At 42.3% G+C, this 19,254-nt stretch overlaps 1 protein-coding gene across 2 annotated transcripts in view; it reads left to right on the plus strand.

Moving 5' to 3' along the window:
- Window positions 1-19,254, plus strand: part of LOC107036100 (spondin-1) — a gene marked incomplete at its 5' end in the record, with an annotated part of 533,388 nt that overhangs the window by 219,302 nt on the left and 294,832 nt on the right. For both annotated transcript variants that reach the window (XM_015253838.1, XM_015253840.1), the window contains 1 exon segment: window positions 7,860-7,990. In XM_015253838.1, coding sequence (XP_015109324.1) covers window positions 7,860-7,990 — 131 coding nt within the window.

Raw genomic sequence — 19,254 nt, forward strand, 5'->3', positions numbered from 1 at the left:
CGCAGAACCTTCAAAAACGTCAACTAATTGTAAGTAGGCAGGGAAAATGACCCAGTCGAGCCATTCAGATATTGTCAATTTCGAGTCAGATTTTTTGTTAGTGTTCGTTCTTTTGGAAAATTTGAGTTTCGACACGTTTCGCAGTGTTAGGTTTTATTTTCTATTGCGTAATCGCCATGAATAATCTCAATTTCGAGTATTGTCGTTGGTCGGTTTGCGTTTTCAAGTGTTCTAATTTTGTTATTTGGATGAAGGAAAAATTAACTATGGAGGGCCGATAGGATTTTCGTGATATAGGCCGAAATATTACCGAGCTGCGCAACTATTTTTTTCTGGAATTTTCCCTCCTTTTCAAATCTTCAGGGAACAGTGTAGGAGTAGTTGAAATGCTACCGCACAATTAGAGGATTTTTGGGGATTACGATAGGTTCGTTTTGAGTTTTAGGTTCAAGGTTATGCGATCAATTTCGACCGTTGCTCTCGCATGAATTTCCAAGGTCGCTACGTTTTCAATTTTGTTGTTGTTATTATTAGTTTCACGTTTATTGGGTTCATTATACTTTTCCTTACTCCGGGATCCCGAGAATACGGCTCCGAAGAGGACATTATAGTGGAATAGAATTTTTTCCGAGTTAAAAACCCGCTCTAGCATCCGTTTAAATCGTTTTCTTAATTAAGTTTCGTTTAGATTTAAATTTTTTCGCGTATAGAGATTTCGATTACCGACCGTCAGCTAAGTATTGCGCAATCTTGGCGCACGTGGCGCTCCGTCCACGTCTCGTCTCCGGGTGCCAAGCTCATCGTAGCCCATCGAGCGTCAGTATCCATTGGCATACCTCACGTGTGGTACACCAACGAGTGCAGTGCGGTTAGTTCTAGCAGTTTGTGACTATCGTTAGGAGTTTTTTGTGAATACGAAGACAATTATGCTTAATCGGGAGAGTGCCGATAGGTAGAGCAAAACATTTGAGGGCCATGGAGATTCTTACGAGGAGAGTTTGCCGAGGAGCCGATAGGGGAGTAGTGCCTCGTTTCGCTGGTGAGTTTCACGAGTATTTTTGGTGATGGAATTCGCGTATTTTTGGGAATTATTTCGCAGGTTTTCTCATCTCGGGTCTTTTAGGACGATAGTTAATCGGTCTTTGGAAGTTTGCTGTGTGCGGTAGAGCCTACACAACGCCAGTTAATTGCGATAACCGCCTTGTGCGCAATTGCACTTCTCCCCCACGTGATGGTGGATCGTTCGTCTGTCCCTCTCGCGCCTATGGGATATTATTATGCCGTGAAATTCAGCGAATATTTCAGTAATACTGCGTCGAAATTTTGAGGACATAAAAGCCGTAAAATTCTCGGTAATTACAGGGTGTCTCATAGTATGTGACAAAAGTAAATTGCGTTGTATACCGCAAGGTGACAGCGCAGTCTAAAGTCTAATATATGGTTAAAGTGGAGACTCTCCGCAAATTCCATCCATACTTCAGTCCCTCACGAATTAGAACACTAAAATGGAAAACCTAACCATTGAACAAAAAACGTTCCTCATCAAATCATATTACCGAAGAGGAGATTCAACTACTGCAGCAATGAGAGCATTTCATTCGAAGTATGGCACACACACTGGAGTATCTGATTCGAGTCTGAGACGGTAGATAGAGTGAATGAACTAGATAAATTATTTACACTTAATCGTATTCAAGTTATTCGCAATTTACTTTTGTCATATACTATGGGACACTCCACGGTGTCCTATAGCATGTGACCAAAGAGAAATTGCGTAGAATACCGCAAGGTGGCCGTGCAGTCTAAAGTCTAATATATGGTTGAAATGGAGACTCTCCGCAAATTTCATTCATGCTTCAGTCGCTCCGGAATTGCAGCACTAAAATGGAAAATTTAACCATCGAACAGAAATCATTCCTCATAAAATCATATTACCAAAAAGAAGATTCAGCTACTGCAGCTATAAGAGCATTTCATTCTAAGTATGACACACACACTGGAGTGTCTGATTCGAGTCTCAAACGGTAAAAAAAAGTGAATGAACTAACTAACCAAAAAATTTTGTTTTCTTCTTTTGTTGAAAATTGACGCCTTTTTCGAACAATTATGGGTATTTTCAGGATAATTAAAAAATTTGATCAGTAAGGTACACTAGACGACAGAAGGCATGAGCATCCTGGTCCTTCACGTACTGGAACCACGGATGAAGTTGTCTGCACAACTGAAGAACATTTCAAAAATTTCCAAATGATACTCTTCGAAAGGCTTCTCAAACCTTGAAAGTCTCAAAAACTTCACTTCACTGCATCTTGAAAGTGTTTTTAAACTTCCATCCCTACATAATTTCTGTACATCAATTTTTAAGTGAGGAGGCAATGACTCGCTGTGTGTAATTTTGCCAAGAACTTCACAATTTTTTCGAATCCAAAGAAATGAAGGCACAGAATATCATCTTCTCGGACGAAGCACATTTCTACTTAGGTGGCTTACTAAATAAACAAAATTTTCGTTTTTGGGAAACTGAGTCACCTCACGTTATTGAAACTAAGTCCTCACACCCGAAAAAAGTCACGGCATAGGCGGCAATTACAATAAAAGGTATTTTCCTTGAATTTATTGAGAGTCCGACAAATTCCGTCGTTGGGAATCTCCTGACCGAACAAAATTCATCTATCAGGTCGTTATTCCTAGAAATTTCATTGCTGAGATTGTTCCTTCTGCCCATGATTCTCCCTCTAGTGGACATTTTGGCATCAATAAAACTCTTTCCAGAATTCGTCAAAACTTCTACTGGGCAACTTCCAAGTTCGATGTAGAAAATTATTACAAAAAGTGTAAAATTTGCTTTTCCGGAAAAGGTCCTCACGTCAAAACTAAGAGTGAACTCCAGATTTACAATGTTGGTTTCCTCTTTGAAAGATTGGCCATCGATTTTCTAGACCCTTTCCCTAACTCTTCTTCTGGAAATCGTTTCATTCTTGTTGTTACTGATTATTTTTCCAGGTGGCCAGAGGCCATACCTCTTCCTAATCAACAAGCTTCCACTGTAGCTGAAGTCCTAATCAAGGACATCATTTCTCGTTTAGGAATTCCTCATGAAATTCATTCCGATCAAGGTCGAAATTTTGAATCCTTGATCTTCAAAGAAATTTTAAACCGCTTAGGAATCCAGAAAACTAGGAGAACCCCTCTTCACCCCCAATCCAATGGAACGGTGGAACGGTTGAATAGAACGAATTATTTAGCAAAGTTGATTAATTTCAAGCAAAAAGATTGAGACAAATGGATCCCACTTTTTCTCCTCGCTTTCCGTTCTTCGAAACATCAAACGACTGAGTATAGTCTAGCCAAGTTGATGATGGGTCGTGAACTCAAAATTCCTTTAGATCTGATTACAGGTTTCCGCCCGAATGATTCTTCTCAAACTCTTCCTGAATACGTGGAGAATTTCAAGATTCAACTCGATTCAATTCATTCCGATATTCGTAATAAGCTTCAAGTCAAGAGCGATTGAATGAAATCGAGATTCGATATAAAAACCAACATAATTCATTTTCAACCTAACCAAAAAGTTTTGTTCTTCAATCCACGAAGGGTTAAAGGAAAATCTTCCAAACTTCAGTGTGATTGGTAAGGACTTTACGTAATTAAGAATAAATTGAATGACGTAGTTTACCGCATTCAAAAATCTCCTCATTCGAGACCCAAAGTAATCCACATTAACCGGATTGCTCCATACGAGGATTAACCCTCTTCTCCTTCTTTCCGTTCATTTATTTATTATTTCTTTTATTTTGTCTATCGATTACTGGCCATAATTGACAGATGGATAATTTTCTTTATTTTTCTCCTGCCGGGAAGCTACTCCATCTTCCTTTTCTTCTTTTTGAAGAATAATTATTTGCATTTCCATTCATTGTTTCGTCCTTATACTTTGATTCTGCCCTGCTTCTTTTCTCTCTTTCAAATACTCTCCTCATCGAGTCATCCTTGGATTTACCTGTTGCGCGACCCGATTTTTGACTTCACTCAAAACCACGACTTTGACGAATCAATTATTTCGAATCAATCCCTATTCTCTTTTGTATTTTCCATCTGGGTTTTCGAAGAGAATATGGGTTAAGGATACCGGATAAATTAAATATCACTTTTCCTTTCAAAACTGATATTTATTTTGCCCTTAACAGGTTTGCCTGATTGTCGGGACGACAATCTTCTTTCAGAGGAAGGAGTAGTGTTATGATTGACTATATCTTTCCCTCGGAATACTTCGGCTCTTTCCATCTTAACCTCTCCTCTGAAATATTACCTTGAGTATTCCAACCGTTTTCATTCATCATTAAAAAACTCCTAACTTCTCAGCCATTAACGGTCATCACAGCAATTTAATCAAAAAATAATTGAAGAATAGAATGAAAGAAAAATAAACCAATTCATCCATTAATTGCCAAAGTTTCGAGTACACAAAGTACTCTTCATCAGAGCATAAATTTATTCTAATTATTCAACCCATTACTGAAGGGTTGAGACAGGAAATATTGCACATGTCAAAGCCCATAGTAGCCTTCATGAAAGTAGTAAGGACACTAATAAAGTCCTAATCATCACAGAAACTAAAGATAAAAACATGCGGTTTTTCTATTATTGTATGTAGAGTGAGTTTCCATTATGGCCGGACAAAAAAAGGACAGAGCGATCGAATGAAATCGAGATTCGATACTAAAACCAACATAATTCATTTTCAACCTAACCAAAGATTTTGGTTTCATTTTTTTGTTTCTCTTTTAATACCCATGCACGTTTCAATATTCTTGAAAATGAATAAAAAGAATTATACATGATGAGTCTCCTTCTGGAGCACTGAGCTCCAAATGAACTGTCAGAAGAGAATAATGGTCGGAAATAATATCCAATACTAATACAAGATTAATATTCAAAATTAATTCGCAATAAAAATATTCACAAAAACATAACTTTCGAGAACATCTTCAAAATTACTATAAAAAAGTAGTTAGACGCTCGAAATAGAATTTCACATTAAAACAGAAACGAAATGATAAAGCCCATAATGTTCTAATTAACAACAAAATATTTTATACTCGACCTAAAAAAAAAGAAATTAATTTTCTCGCAATGAATGAAAAACATCAATAAAAGCATATTACAAGTATTTCGCAACATTTAAATTTTCTCAAAATCATACGTGAAGAGGTCCAGACAAAAAGAATAATAATGATAACATAAAAATGAAATTTCGAAAATAATCCTCCCTATCATTCGCCCAACGATTTGAGTCTCGAAATAACCCCGCACATTCTACTCGCTACCGCCGATTTTTATTCCCGCATAACGAATAAGTTCCACTAGTATCTCGGACAATGCCGCATAAAAATCCTAAAACGCCCGATAATGGCACCTAATACAGCTCGTGCCACGATGCGAGGCATTCTTGGCGTAAAAACCACACAAAATCGTCTCGAGAGACCGGAATGCTCGTGGTAGAACTCTCGGGATCACAGCACACGCAGAATGGCTTATTTTCCACTGAAAACGAACGGTTTAAACCGCCGAGAAGCAGAAAATAGGCGAACACATCCCGCGCCGCCCGAACATTCGAAAAACCCACGTTGTATGCTATGCCACTACGTGGTGATCACATTGAAAATGAATAAAATCGTTTAACTCCGTTTCCGCAAGAGAGATACGGCGTAACTCTACTGAAAACACAAAATCAAAAATTTATTCACTCGCGACAACCAGATATAAGGAACAAACACGCATACAATACCCGAAAAACCCATCACCAAAAACCGAATACAAACTCACCTGTGGCTTTTATGCCACGTGCTGTTGAACGACTCGGCATCCACCACCAAAAACTGGCGACCGCTCCGGTCGCCTTGATCCACCTAATGAACTCCTCAATCTTGGCCTCCAGGATGCTTCGCTGTCCCAAGATGTGCCACCGAAATCGACACCTCTCTCAAAATGCATGGATTATGTTCTTTCCTGGCCTTTGACTCGTCTGTGACGCACACAACATAAGTAATGACGGAATACTACTGCTCCGCGAGATTCTCGCCAGGCACGATGGCGCCGTCCCATTTTTTACTACGGGGTTCCACCACGCGACGGCCATGCGGCCCGCACCAATTCAATTTAAAATCTTCCGAATTTCCACGAAATGATTAAATAGACGCTTTTTAGTGTAAACGAGCGAATGTTAGGCGCGATAAAATGCTTGTGAATACAACTACCACTGCGAGGTCGTCTTCTCGAAGATTGTCGGGGCAGAAATAATAATTAGAAAAGCCTAAACCCAATTTCTAACTACAAGATAATATTTTCGAAAGACAGCCACGACAATCCTAAGGCTTTCCACGGCCGCAAAATTTCCTTAGGGCTTTCACCCGAGACCAAAACGATAATAAATTTCCTTCCCACGATCCTTTACACCGAGCGGTAGCATTCCAGCTTCTCCTCCACGTATCTCCGGAGATTAAATGAAGGGATGCACCCTCGAAAAAATACGCTTAGCTCGGTAATGTCTCGGCCCTAAAAGATGGAAAAGTTCTCGGTCCCCCACATTCGACATTTATCCCCGACGCGTACACTCTCTAGATTAATTTTCTCGACCATAAACTCGACTTTCGTCGTATCTCCGACTATATAATTCCTCAACAAACGCAAAACAAAAGAAAAGTCCTACTGACTCGACAATAAAATAAGGTTCCTAAACTCCCGACGATGAATCTCCTTACGTACTCACGCATCACTTATCCCTAATTCTGCGGATCTTGGTGTCCCTAAGGAATCTCCGCAGAAGTCCTCATAAATTAATTTTCCGAAAGTATTTCGGAAACCTTGAAGAGATGAATAAATTTTTGTTCAAATCGTTTTTATACTGTAGATCGATATCTACAAAAAAGGTATGAAATTTTTTTCACTTACCATAGATTCATAGATATTCAGCTATAATACCCCAAGACCGTCAAAATTATCGGATATTTCCCGAATGTTTTGTTCCATAGCAACGAGAGGGATTTTACTGCAAAGCTGATCCCGATCGTTGATATGCAGGAAAACTTGAAGAAAATATCCGATGAATTTTGAAGGTCGAGGGGTATTCGGAGGACAATTTCTTCAATTCTGATTTTGGCCGATCAGGGTGCAGTGTTCGGGGTTACGGGACACATCTCACCAAAATGTGAGGAATATCTGTCAAATTCGTAGAAAACAATCGACAGGCTACAGGGAAATTATCAGTGTGAAACGCGTCACGTGACTCCCAATACTGCACTCTGATTGGTCAAAATCAGAATTGAAGAAATTGTCATTGAAAAATCATCTCCAGATTCAGTTGCTGACAAGTTTTTTCACAATATCTCATGATAAATGGTAAATATCGTTTTCTTGGTAAGAACATTTCTTGTAGGGAAATGTCATAATCTTGCTCATAGGTTATTACCTTCAGGAAATGAAATGTCTACTGATCAATGCTCAATAAATCATAAAGAAGAAAATCGCTTTCTTGAATTTTATTTATTTTCCGAAATGGGTACATTGTTGGTGTTTCATCCAAATTAAAAGAGAATTTTTTTTCTCAGCTAACTAAATTCGATAAACTCCCTCTTTCATTTCACAAACCATTGCTGGAACGAAGAAATTTCATGCAGCCATTGCTGAGATTTGGAGACTGTGACTTTTAAAGTCTACACTCATCTTTCTTCATTTAGTCTATAATTTCCGATGAGAAATAGGAAGAACTTTTCACATTTTGAGGCCACTTTTCACGTACAGAATTGCTTGGTACGCTCAAATGGACGACACCTACAATAATCAATGTTATTACTCGACAGTTCCCTCACCAGATTGGATCGTCGGTGTATCGGGTCTCGAACTCTGCCTATCAAACTGTTCATGGATAGAGCACAAGGAGCTGAATTTGTATCCGGTGGATGCAGGTACTGATGACGGAATTACTTATATGGTGAGTAAAAAATATCAAGTTACGCAACAGCGTATATATTTAAAGCAAAAAATAGTAAAGGTGAATCGAAATAGGGATGGGCAAAAATATTCACAAATGAAAACAATAGTTTGAAAATAGCGATTTTGGAAACGATCCGCCTAAACACTTGGTCGTCTTTATATGACCCTTTCATTTAGTTTACTCAAAGACCTTGTGACTGTAACTGTAGATTAACTTTAACGCATCAAGCCCAGGGTCATCCGCAATGTATATACCAACCCGTGAATAAATGTCCCTTTCCAAAATTGAATGTTTAAAAATATAGTAGTTTACTGTTTCGTACAAAGACTGTTGTCAAAACCAATCTAATGACTTCGGTTATTACTAATTTTCATTATTTGTCATTAAACGTAAGTATCCCAATCGTTTTACTACTCGGCGGCTGGTGAGGTAAGTGACGTAACCCCACATAGTTAAGGGGATAGTAAACTACTACTGTCCGGCTTGGCGTACAGAATGAGCCATGACTAATTGTTTTTTCCAGCGGTTGTTGTCTGGTAGTTTTACGTCTACTTATTTTCACTGAAAGGGGGTGGGTAAGTTGCCCGTGGAGTTCTAAACCACTCTGCTCTGCAAGTACGGGATATTAGAAATGAATAGTTGAACACAGATTTATATAACAAATATAGTTCTCTGTATTTAATTGATTCTTCAATAGTCCACAACTCGAGTTCACATCAATTTCGCAATCAGATTACTTTGTCAAAGTCTTTACAATCATGTATCTTTTCCACTTTGAACTTCACAATCGAGATACGCGATGGCGTATAAGCCAAGCCGCATCTGAAAACATCACAAAAACGACGAGAGCCCAAGTCTCTACATACAACACAACTTCCGCTTCCAATAACGTCAACTGATTTTCCATAAACTAATAAAAAATGCTGTCACTAAGACGAAAAGTGTCCTTAGTTACACTATAAAATCACCAATCCGCTTCCCACTGAGGCAGTTATCAATTTAATTCGTTCAATATTGACGAAGATATGTACATAGAAACGAACTATCATGCACATTCTTCGCGTTCTTGTTATGTTCTAATGAGAACGGTCACACTCGAGCCATTGAGTTGGCAGCGCAATTCGAATTCTCATTTTTCGCATTTAGAAACTGTCAACCGTGTCTTATGTTGTATAGTGTCATGGAGAATAGAGGGAAGGAGGTTAAACAGCTGCTGATGAGACCCCTAAAATGATGTTACGCAGCATGTAGTTCACATTGGTTCCGATGTTGGTGGCAGTAGTCACTCACGTGGTAAAACAGATTATTACCATTGTGAAATTCATTCATTCAGAGAGAGGGAGAGATAGAGACAGAGAGAGAGACAGAAACAGAGCCGGAGACAGAGAGACAAAGAGACAGAGAAAGAGACAGAAAGACAGAGACAGAGAGACAGAGACACAGAAACAGAGACAGAGAGACAGAGAGATAGAGACAGAGAGACAAAGACAGAGAGACAGAGAGACAAAGACAGAGAAACAGAGACAGAAAGACAGAGAGGCAGAGACAGAGACAGAGAGACAGAGAGACAGAGAGGCAGAGAGACAGAGACAGAGAGACAGAGAGAGAGAGAGAGAGACAGAGAGAGAGAGAGAAAGTACGACGTTATAATTGTCGTTTGTCTGAGGTTCCACTATTCATTCACCCCCACTCTCCTATTCCGATTATCACTTACTGCTGTGTGCATAAGTGAGAGACATTTAAAGATGCAATGTCTATGACCAATTTTTTTTAATGCAAATATTCCATGAAAGAAAAAAAAAAATTTCTATCGAGCATACAGTTGATTCTATGCTCGAAGATTTCGAGGATGAAATTTTTGTGAGTACGAGACCAAAAGGCTGGTGTTCTAATCACGCTAACCCCTTGCTTCACTATTAAAAAAATGCGACGAGGGCGGATTTCGAACCCTGCGCCGCCGCGTGTAACGCCCGAATGTTTCCCCTGAGCCGTTCGCTTCGGCTAACAACGTTGCTCCTAAGCGCTGTTATGGCTAGCAAGTACTAACTTTGGTCTGTGTGTGCGTGGTTTGTTTTTTTTACGTATGTTTAAAGTTTGCATTTATGCATCCCCACTTGATGGAAGGAATCGAAATTTTCTCCTACAACTGGCGTATGGTGGGCTCGTGTTACGAGGACTAATACTCACCAAACTCCTTTCAGACGAATTCACTAAGCTTTATATCCTTCGCAAAGGAGATCTCAGCTCTTTGCTCTACCATATCCTTAGCATCTAGAATACATACTCCTACCCTCCTAGGATGTTGAGTGTGGGTAGAAGGTTCCAAAAGGTTTTTCACACATGCTGCGACCTTCCACTGGCGCTCCTCAATTCTTAGCTCCTTCATGACTACTGCCGCGAAGTCGCTCATTGCGTCTGAGGCTGCCTGTGATGACAGCATTGTTTCCACCAGATTTTCGGGTGAAACCTTCCATCCAACGTTGGACTTCCATGTATCCCGCATGTCACTGAAGCGGTGGCATGTGAAAAATACATGCTCCACGTTCTCTTACACTCCTGTGCAGGTGGGGCACTTCGGGAAATCTTCATGTGTAAATTTATGAATGTACTCCCGAAAGCACCTGTGTCCTGAAAGCATTTGACACAGATAGTAATTGACTTCTCTATAATTTCGACTCACCCAGGCAGCCACATGTGGAATCAGACGATGCGTCCATCTTCCCTTGGTCGAGTCGGATCATTTCTGCTGCCATCGGCTCAAGCTGTTTCGTCTCTCCTCCGTCTCCAGTTCTTTGGAGCTCAGCGTTTCCGATCTCTTCCGCTGGTACAGAGATCTTTGCTCCTCAGCTAGTACCTCTATGGGTAGCATCCCTGCGATGACACACACTGCATCCTCAGACACCGTCCGGTATGCACTGGCAACTCTAAGGGCACTCAGTCGGTAGTCTGGTGCAATCTTACGCCGCGTTTCTTACAGCTGGAGTACGTCAGCCCAGATAGGAATGCCATACCTGAGGACCGACCTAACCACTGAAGACCTCAGCGCTCGTCTTCTTTGCTTGGGACCGATGTTGGGCATGAGGCTTGATGAAATGGATCTGACGCCGTCCACCTGCGCACTCACGTGTTTCGCTTGCTGCTTAAAGTTGAGCCGGGCATCGATCATCACCCCAGACCATCACATGTTCCCCACTCTCTGGCAGGCTTCCATCAGTTCTTTTTGGGTGATTTCTAGGACCATCAATTCCTTCCATCGTTCGGCTGTATGTTGAAGTTCTGGTTGTTGCGGGAACAGCACCTTCTCAATCTCTTTACGGAGTACAGGACACGTTGGCGACGGCATTGTTTGACTTTTGAGTCGTGTCATCACCACCTTGGAGGGTCTCCCCCACGGGTCGCTCTCCATCTCCGTAAGAAGCTCGCTCCAGGATTGCTTCCTGCTGCCTTTGATGGCTTTAGTGAGCTTCCGGCATGCCCTCTTATACCTCTGATGTAGCTCTTCCCAGCTTGGTCTTTGCGGCCCCGCTGAGACAATCTCCTGGCTGTATTGCACTCCTTCCGCAGATTGGCCATGGTATCATTCCACCAGTATACCGGTGGATGCAGATTTGTTGTCCACTTCCTGATCATGGTGGCATTGCAAGTTTCTATTACCCTCCTCATAACACTGCGCGTCTTTTCGGTGGCATTGCTACCACTTATAGGTCGGTCATCTAGGGCTATTGTATAAGCGCTACAATCAAAAGTGCTCACTCTCCAGCCAATACAATTGGTCTTTTTGGGTTTTGGACCGATGCTCAGGTCAGTACGTGTTCCTCAATATATCACACGGTGGTCGCTTACAGTGTAGGTATCAGTTACTCTCCATAATCAGTTTTCCTTTGCAAGGCTGCTGCTTACGAAGGTGAAATCCACAATTGAGTTCGCTTGTCCTTTCATGCAAGTAGGCTCGTTGCCGGTATTCAACAAGACCACGTCCAGCAACGACATGGCTTCCAGTACAGCTAGTCCCTTGGGCTTTGTTTCTATACTTTCCCACTCCACTGCCGAAACATTGAAGTTCCCGGCTATTGCCACGGGAAAGCGCTGCTGCGCATCTTCAGTCAGTGCGTCTAGGAAGTCTGTGAACTCATCGATGGAGAAGCTCTGTGGGGCGTAACAGCTATTGATATAAATTCCATCAACTTTTGCCTTTACAAAGCTACTGTGAATGTTATTTCTGATAGTTCTCTAAAATGGCCGATTTCCGCAAGACAAGATTACAGCCGCCTTGCTGGCATCAGTAACCCAGGGTTGAGTGCCCAGGTGACGATATGGCTCTGATATTATGACAAGGTCAGGTTTCATTTCTTGCGTCGTCTGCATCAATAGGTCGTGCGCGACCTCACAGTGGTTGAGATTTATTTGGAGAACCTTCATCTTCGTTTGTTGAGGAACTTCTGGAGTTCTTTAAACAGCGGGCATCTACTCCTACCAGCACTATGGTCACAATTCTCGCGTATTCTCTTTTTCGGTGCACAGGACACATTGGGGCTTCTTATTGCAGCTTGAGGCCTTTTGGTCGGTTGCTCAGCACTTGAAGCAAAGCTTGGACCGGTCGACTTCACTCGTGCATTCAGTGACAACATGCCCGTAGTGCCAGCACTTGAAATGTTCTCTCCACTCTCCTGATCCGGCAATTGACCCAGCCTATTTAGATTTTACCGTATTCTTCCAGGATCTTGTACACAGTAGTTGCTGCGTACGTCACTGAAGCCGTCTGGGTTCCTCCGTATGCTTTGCGTAGTGACTTGATGGCCCCAGGAGCTATTTCGTGCCCCTCACCAGTGACCTCTTCTAGTGCTCTGAGAACTTCTCCCTGCGTCGTAGTCTCATCGGGGTCCCTGATCTCACGATCTTCTTGTGGCCCCTTAATGAGTACCTGCACTTCATCTCCAAGGAGACTAGCGATGACTGTACGCAGCTAGGGGGCTCCGTTGGTCGTCTTCTTGCTCCGGATGATCAACATATCCCCGGTTGCTGTCCGGCGGATCTTGTTGGCATAAGAGCTTGCTGGGAAGGAACATCCTTCTTTACTCGACGTAGGATCTCCGAGTATTTCTACTTGTCCTTGGGCCGGACAATCAGGGCATCAGGTCTTGGCGCTGATTTCCAACAGTTCCTCTCCTGCTTCTTAGCCTCTTTCTTTTCGGAGCGTGGCTTCCGAAACTACTTCTCACCTTGTTTTTTTCCTTCCTTTCTTAGCCTCGACTAGCTTCCAATCTGACCCATTAGCAGTTAGCTTCCCCTGTGGGGTGGCCGTGCTGGTCAGAACCTGTTGCTTCGGCTTCTTCAATTTTTGAGCTTCTGCCGCAGGTGAGCCGTTCAAGTGCTTTCTCCGTACTGCTTTGCGGATATCTCGGGCCGACTGCAAGATATTCGGATCCTCTACTTCCGAGTCCTTTGCCGTTGTTTCGGAGTGCGTCCGTAAACGCAACATAGGTGGTGCTGCTGGAGTCTCCACGCGTTTGGTAAAGGATGATCGGACTTTGGTGCGTGTCTCCTCCAAACTCTTGAGGCGTTTGAATGGGTTGTCGATAGTTGCCACCTTGGATTTGATCTGCTTGTGGACAGTTATCCTGGGTTGGACATACTCATGAAAGTCTGCGATTAATTTTTTAAGTCGTGCCCATGCATGACGACATTCTGTCTCCTGTTGAGTCGGCGACTCGTCCGTCCTTATAGCATCTGAGGCCAAGGAGTCCACCTTTGAAGTCGATTGTGATGATTGGGTCCTCCCACAATCCATGGACCCGTCATCAGCCACCGAGGCCTTCACTCGATCGGAACTGATGGCGGGATTTACCTTCTCAGAGATACCCGCATGGAAACTTTGTATTTTGTCATCACTGATCATCATTTACTGTAGGCTGTTACAGGGAGCCCACCCGATACTATTTATTCAGGCTGTAATAGGGAGCTCAACCTGCACGCCACTTTTGTTCCGCGGAAGCTATTTTATTTCACTCCAGTCTGCTGAATCAGCAAGCTGACACATTTAGGACTTCCCCTATCCGCCCCTTGCGGGTGCGCCGCCGTAGAAGTTGGGCTCCTCCACCATGGTGCCCTGAAAAGGACAAGCCTCGGCTCGGCGGTGTGTGTGTGTGTTTTTTTTTATAGAGGTTTAGGAAAATCTTCAAAAATTTTGGTACAGTGATGTTAAAAACCAGACCTGGGATTCTTATCCAGTAAAAACCTTTTTTTCCTTTTTTCACCTCTTATCATCTGTTCCCATTTCCATCGCGGCACCACCGCTAAGTATTACTTCGCGAGAGAGGTTTCAGCTATTTGCATTTCCTCATTTTCACCTAATGTATGTCCCCCTGCCTTACTAAGATGTGCGTGGATAGGAAGTTCTAATAGGTTCTCCGTCTATCCTGCAGCTCTGCGCTCGCGTTCTGAGCTGCTTCACGACTCCTGCCGCAAAGTCTCCCATTGCGTTCCAGGCGACCTCTGATTACAGCATAGCTTTCACCACGTTTTCAGGCAAGAATTCTCTTCCTAGGTTAGATTCCCAAATACGCCTGATCTCGCTAAAGCCGGGGCATCTGAAAAACACATGCTCCGCGTCTTCGTCGACTTCGGTGCAGACCGGACACTTCGGGGAATCCTCATGTTTGAATTTATGAAGATACGCCCGAAAGCACCCATGTCCGGAAAATATTTGCGTCAGGTAATAATTTACCTCACCATGTGTACGTTTCAGCCAAGCACTCACCTGTGGGTTCAGCCGGTGAGTCCATCTTCCCTTCGACGAGTTGTCCCACTTCTCCTGCCATTGCTGCAGACTTTTTCGCCTCTCTTCAGCCCTGAGTTCTGCTGCGCTCAGCGTCTCAAATTTCCTCCGCTGATACAATGACCTTCGATCTTCGGCCAATAATTCTATGGGGAGCATCCCGGCTATGACGCACAATGCGTCTTCGCACACCGTACGATAGGCGCTCGTGACTCGCAAAGCACTCAGTCGATAGAGTGGTGCCGCCTTCCGCCGTGATTCCTGCACTTTCAAAGTATCAGGCCATACGGAAATGCCGTAGGTGAGCACTGACATGACCACCGACGACAGCAAGGCTCTTCTTCTTTGTTTTGGGCCCCCGATGTTGGGCATGATGCCCACATCGGTATCCTTACTGTAGCGATAAGGTGAATCTGACTCCAGATGCCTTGACTCCCAGGTGCTCGGTTTGCAGCTTGAAATTGAGTCGGGCATCGCTAATCACTCCCAAGTATCGAATGAACGGCTGAGAAGTAATTTCACAAGGCCCGACCGGCAGCGTTATGGTTTCGGTTTTTTTACTGCTGGTGATCAGCACTGCCTCCGTCTTGTGCTCCGCCAGTTTCAGACCCACTGCGTCCATCCAGTGACGGATCTTCTCGAAGGAGGTATCGAAACTGAAGTTTATCTCCTCTAAGTGTTTACGGCAACCTTTTTACGGCAAAAACATCATATTTTCAGAAGCTTTGCACATTTGTTATAGGCGATGATATGTCCACAAGGCAAAAATGCCACTTACAAGGTTCCTTCAAGACAGACCTTACATAAAAGTGGATTCTCACTATTCTCGACCCTTTCCGTTATCTCCGTTAGTTGGGTGGTGCACTAGGGGACCTCAGCCGCTGTCATTATAGGCGTTAGAGTGAAATTTATTGTCTGAAATGTCACGCGAGCCGGTGGAGTGGTTGTCGTTATTCTCGCTCGAATTGGGGATTGGCATGGGTCTCTCTCTGTTATTAAGATGATCGGCCCAGCGGTTCGTTTCACTCTGCCATGGGTGTCAGTTATTTAATCGTCCAGGAAAGTGAGGGTACGTTATGTTTTGGTTAAAAGAGTTGTCTAGAGGTTCTCTGCTTAGTAGTACATTCCCACATGGTTCGCGGATGATGAACTTACACCGAGGCTCAAGGGATGTGTTTATTTGCCAAGGGTCGGCTGCCGGTTCCCAGTTCTATACGTGTAAATCACACTCGAAACCTCGGACAAGATCAGTTTTTCAGCGAAATAAAATCTACACGTGGCCAAGTTCATTGGAGATGAATTTTTTCTCCAAACTGAATAGGGCCAGTTTTTGAAACTGAGAAGTCTTAAGTGTTCCGTTCTGAAATCCATCATTCCCTTTCTGTAGCTCAGATTTCTGGAAATTTCAGTTTCAGTGGTTTTAAAACACGTACGAGAACATTGAAGGCGCAGGTGGAAGAGGTGTGCTGAGGAAGTTTATGCAGGGGAAACCTTTTCTCACTTTTCGGTACCCAGTCTAAGGACGGCACAACAAAAGGAGCTCAGAACAAAGTGTTATTCTCCTTATTTCGTCAATGGTATCCCTGTACGTTAAATCATCTTTCAATCGTTTATTATTATTTTTGTGTTGTTGATACATACGTCGGACAGTTGTATGTGTGCATTTCATGAACAGAGGGGGTCGTACAAACCAATAGTATAATTGTTTTTCCTCAAGAGAATAAATGGCTATTTCTTTGATTGTTTTTTCTCTGAAAAATGATTTGTAGAATTGTATATTGATGATGAAGACTCGTTTCTCCAGAACTTATGAAAAAGTCGTGATTATGGAAATAGAGTCACAGAATAGAAGGTAGTATTCTAATTTCTATGTTCTCCCAAGTAATGGTTACAGCTGAGGCAGTAATAACGTGTAGAAAGGTAAGCGTCGGTACAATAAATGCAAGGGGCGCAAAGGAAACAACCGAGAAGAGAGACTAAGACAGCACCGAGATGGGTCTTTCCGTTACTTCTCTTTTCCGTTCTGGTATTCACGTAGTTGCCACAATTGGTGCAAAATTTCCACATGGGTTCTGGTCCGTAGGGAACAAAAATATTAGTGTCTCCAGCAGGGCGTCCGGAGGGGTGGGTGTGTGATTTCTGGATTGTACAACCTGAGCATTCCTGCGGTTTGTGACTCATATTTTTTTAAATCTCTGCAACCGAGGAATAATTGCGCATGTAATTTTTTGTTTCTGCGTCCATTGAGGATTGAAAGGAAAGCGGAAAGTGAAAATGGGGATAAGAGGGTAATGATCATCTGTATACACTCTATTGGTATAGCACTAACGTATAGTTTGGGATGCCACGCTTGATGAGGTCGGCATGTATGATGGATAACTCTTGGGTTTCCAGTATTCAAAGAAGCAAGGAACAATAAGGGGTTCTCTTGAAGACGTACTCCTGCTCTTGATTTTTTAATTGGGTCTTTCTCGTTTATTCTGGATGGTTTTGATTATTAAATTTCTACTCTTTTCCGATGACCCGCTTTTTCTATCCATTCACAATTCTTTTAACCCTGGACTAATTTCAAGTGTATTGATCATTGATCTTATGATCTGGAGAGTCGAGGGATATTTAATGAAAATTCTGCAGGGGATGAAAAATCAGAGGGACACTCAGGATACGATAAGTAAGGACTTGATAAGAGAGTGTTGGTCGTTTCAGGATTTGCTGAAATAGTCGTAGGGGCTGGATTTATAGGAAAGAATGCCGATACAGGGGCAGGGAAATGGTGTGATGGAGATAACTCTTGTGAGGGTTCCAGTTTTGGGAAGAGTTTGAAAGGCTGAATTACTTTGTGAAGATTTTCGGTTGTCGTGGATGGAGGTGAGGCTAAAATCTCCCAAAGACGACAATTCCCGTTCGCTTTTGCGTGTCGGTCAAGGGGGTCGTCTCCAACCTGCCTGACGTGTGTTCCACAGAAATAACATTGGGCAACGCCACGGTTGCCGTGCTAAAATAACCCGTTTTTGGCCAATATGTGTGGCTCTAGTGTTTCATTGCACCACATAGAAAACGTTAAAATGCGAGATTTTTCACCCCAAAATTCGGGATACAATGGGCCATTTCTCTTTCGTTCTTGAGGGATCCAGGATTCGTATATGTTTTTGATGAAACTCAAATTAATGCCCGAAGTGATTAACCAGTGTTTGATCTTCAAGATATTATTTTTTGGGCAACAATACCCCATCTGACTTCGGTGAAAATAACACAATCCGTTTTTCTTAGTTGCTAAATTATCTAATGGGGGAATTTCTCGATTTAGAACTATGAACATTTTATGAGGGCTGATCTTGAACACCTTGGTATGTTCTATGTGGTAAACATAGATAATTTCCACATCGGGGAGAATTTACCAAGCGGCTTTTGACAGAACTTCTCGGTTTATTCTTTTCATTTCCCAGGGTATTCCATGTCTCTTACGGGAATAATGATTATTTGCAACCCGGGTTTGTTCAGCTAAACGGTCCCATTCGCAAAGAGGATCAAGTATTGAGTGTATTTCTACACTATTGTGCACGTAACTCCACGACATTTCCTTAGGGATTAGGTTCCCGAAGTCGCCCACGAAGCCTTGGGCATCAGCGACGATGCTCTTATGTAATAGTGCGTGGTTCATACTGTCTGTAAGGGAAATTTCGTTTTATATAGTTGGGGTCCCTTGTGTCTGTCTTATTTTCAGGGGTTTGTAATGATGTGAGAGAAGAAAGATGTATGAATTCATAAGAGCACATTAATATTGTTTTTTTTTTACTGTTCAGATATCTTAAAACCCTATGTATCCTTGGGGTACAAACGCTAATTTCAACAGATTCGAATGGATTACTTTGGTTTAATTTGGTTTAATTTTAATTCTTACATTTCCATTATGCATTATTTGCTTGATTTGATATGGACCTACATAATAATCATCCAATTTTCCTTTTCTATTCTCCTTCAGCAAATAAACCCAGTCTCCAAATTTAAATTCTTGGACATTAAGTTTTTAATCATAATATTGCTTCGATCTTTCTTTGGCCTTTATCAAGTGCTCACGAGCTAAATATTTTATAACTTGTAATTTTATGATAAGTTTTTCAACATGACTGTGGTATGTTTTCATTTTATCATATGAAAAGGCGGAGGGTGTTCGAGCCGTTCGCCCAAAAATAATTCAAAATGAGTAAATGGAGTGCCCTCATGCACACTCGTATTGTAAGAAAACATTGCAAGATTCAAGAGATCATCCCACTCGGTTTCGACCGTTGTAAAATGTCGCAGATAGTCTGCTAAAACTCGGTGTGACCGTACCAATGCCCCATTCGTTTATGGGTGATAGGCCGTGGTTCTCAACTGTTTTATCTTAAAACATTTGGATAATGATTTCATTAATTTACTCATGAAGTGCGCTCCTTGATCTGTTAGGATCGTATGTGGAGTTCCGAATAAAGAGATGAGATCTTTA

This window comes from Diachasma alloeum, unplaced genomic scaffold (assembly GCF_001412515.2).
Source record: "Diachasma alloeum isolate Michigan unplaced genomic scaffold, Dall2.0 Dall_scaffold_00204, whole genome shotgun sequence".
Taxonomy (NCBI): Eukaryota; Metazoa; Arthropoda; class Insecta; order Hymenoptera; family Braconidae; genus Diachasma; species Diachasma alloeum.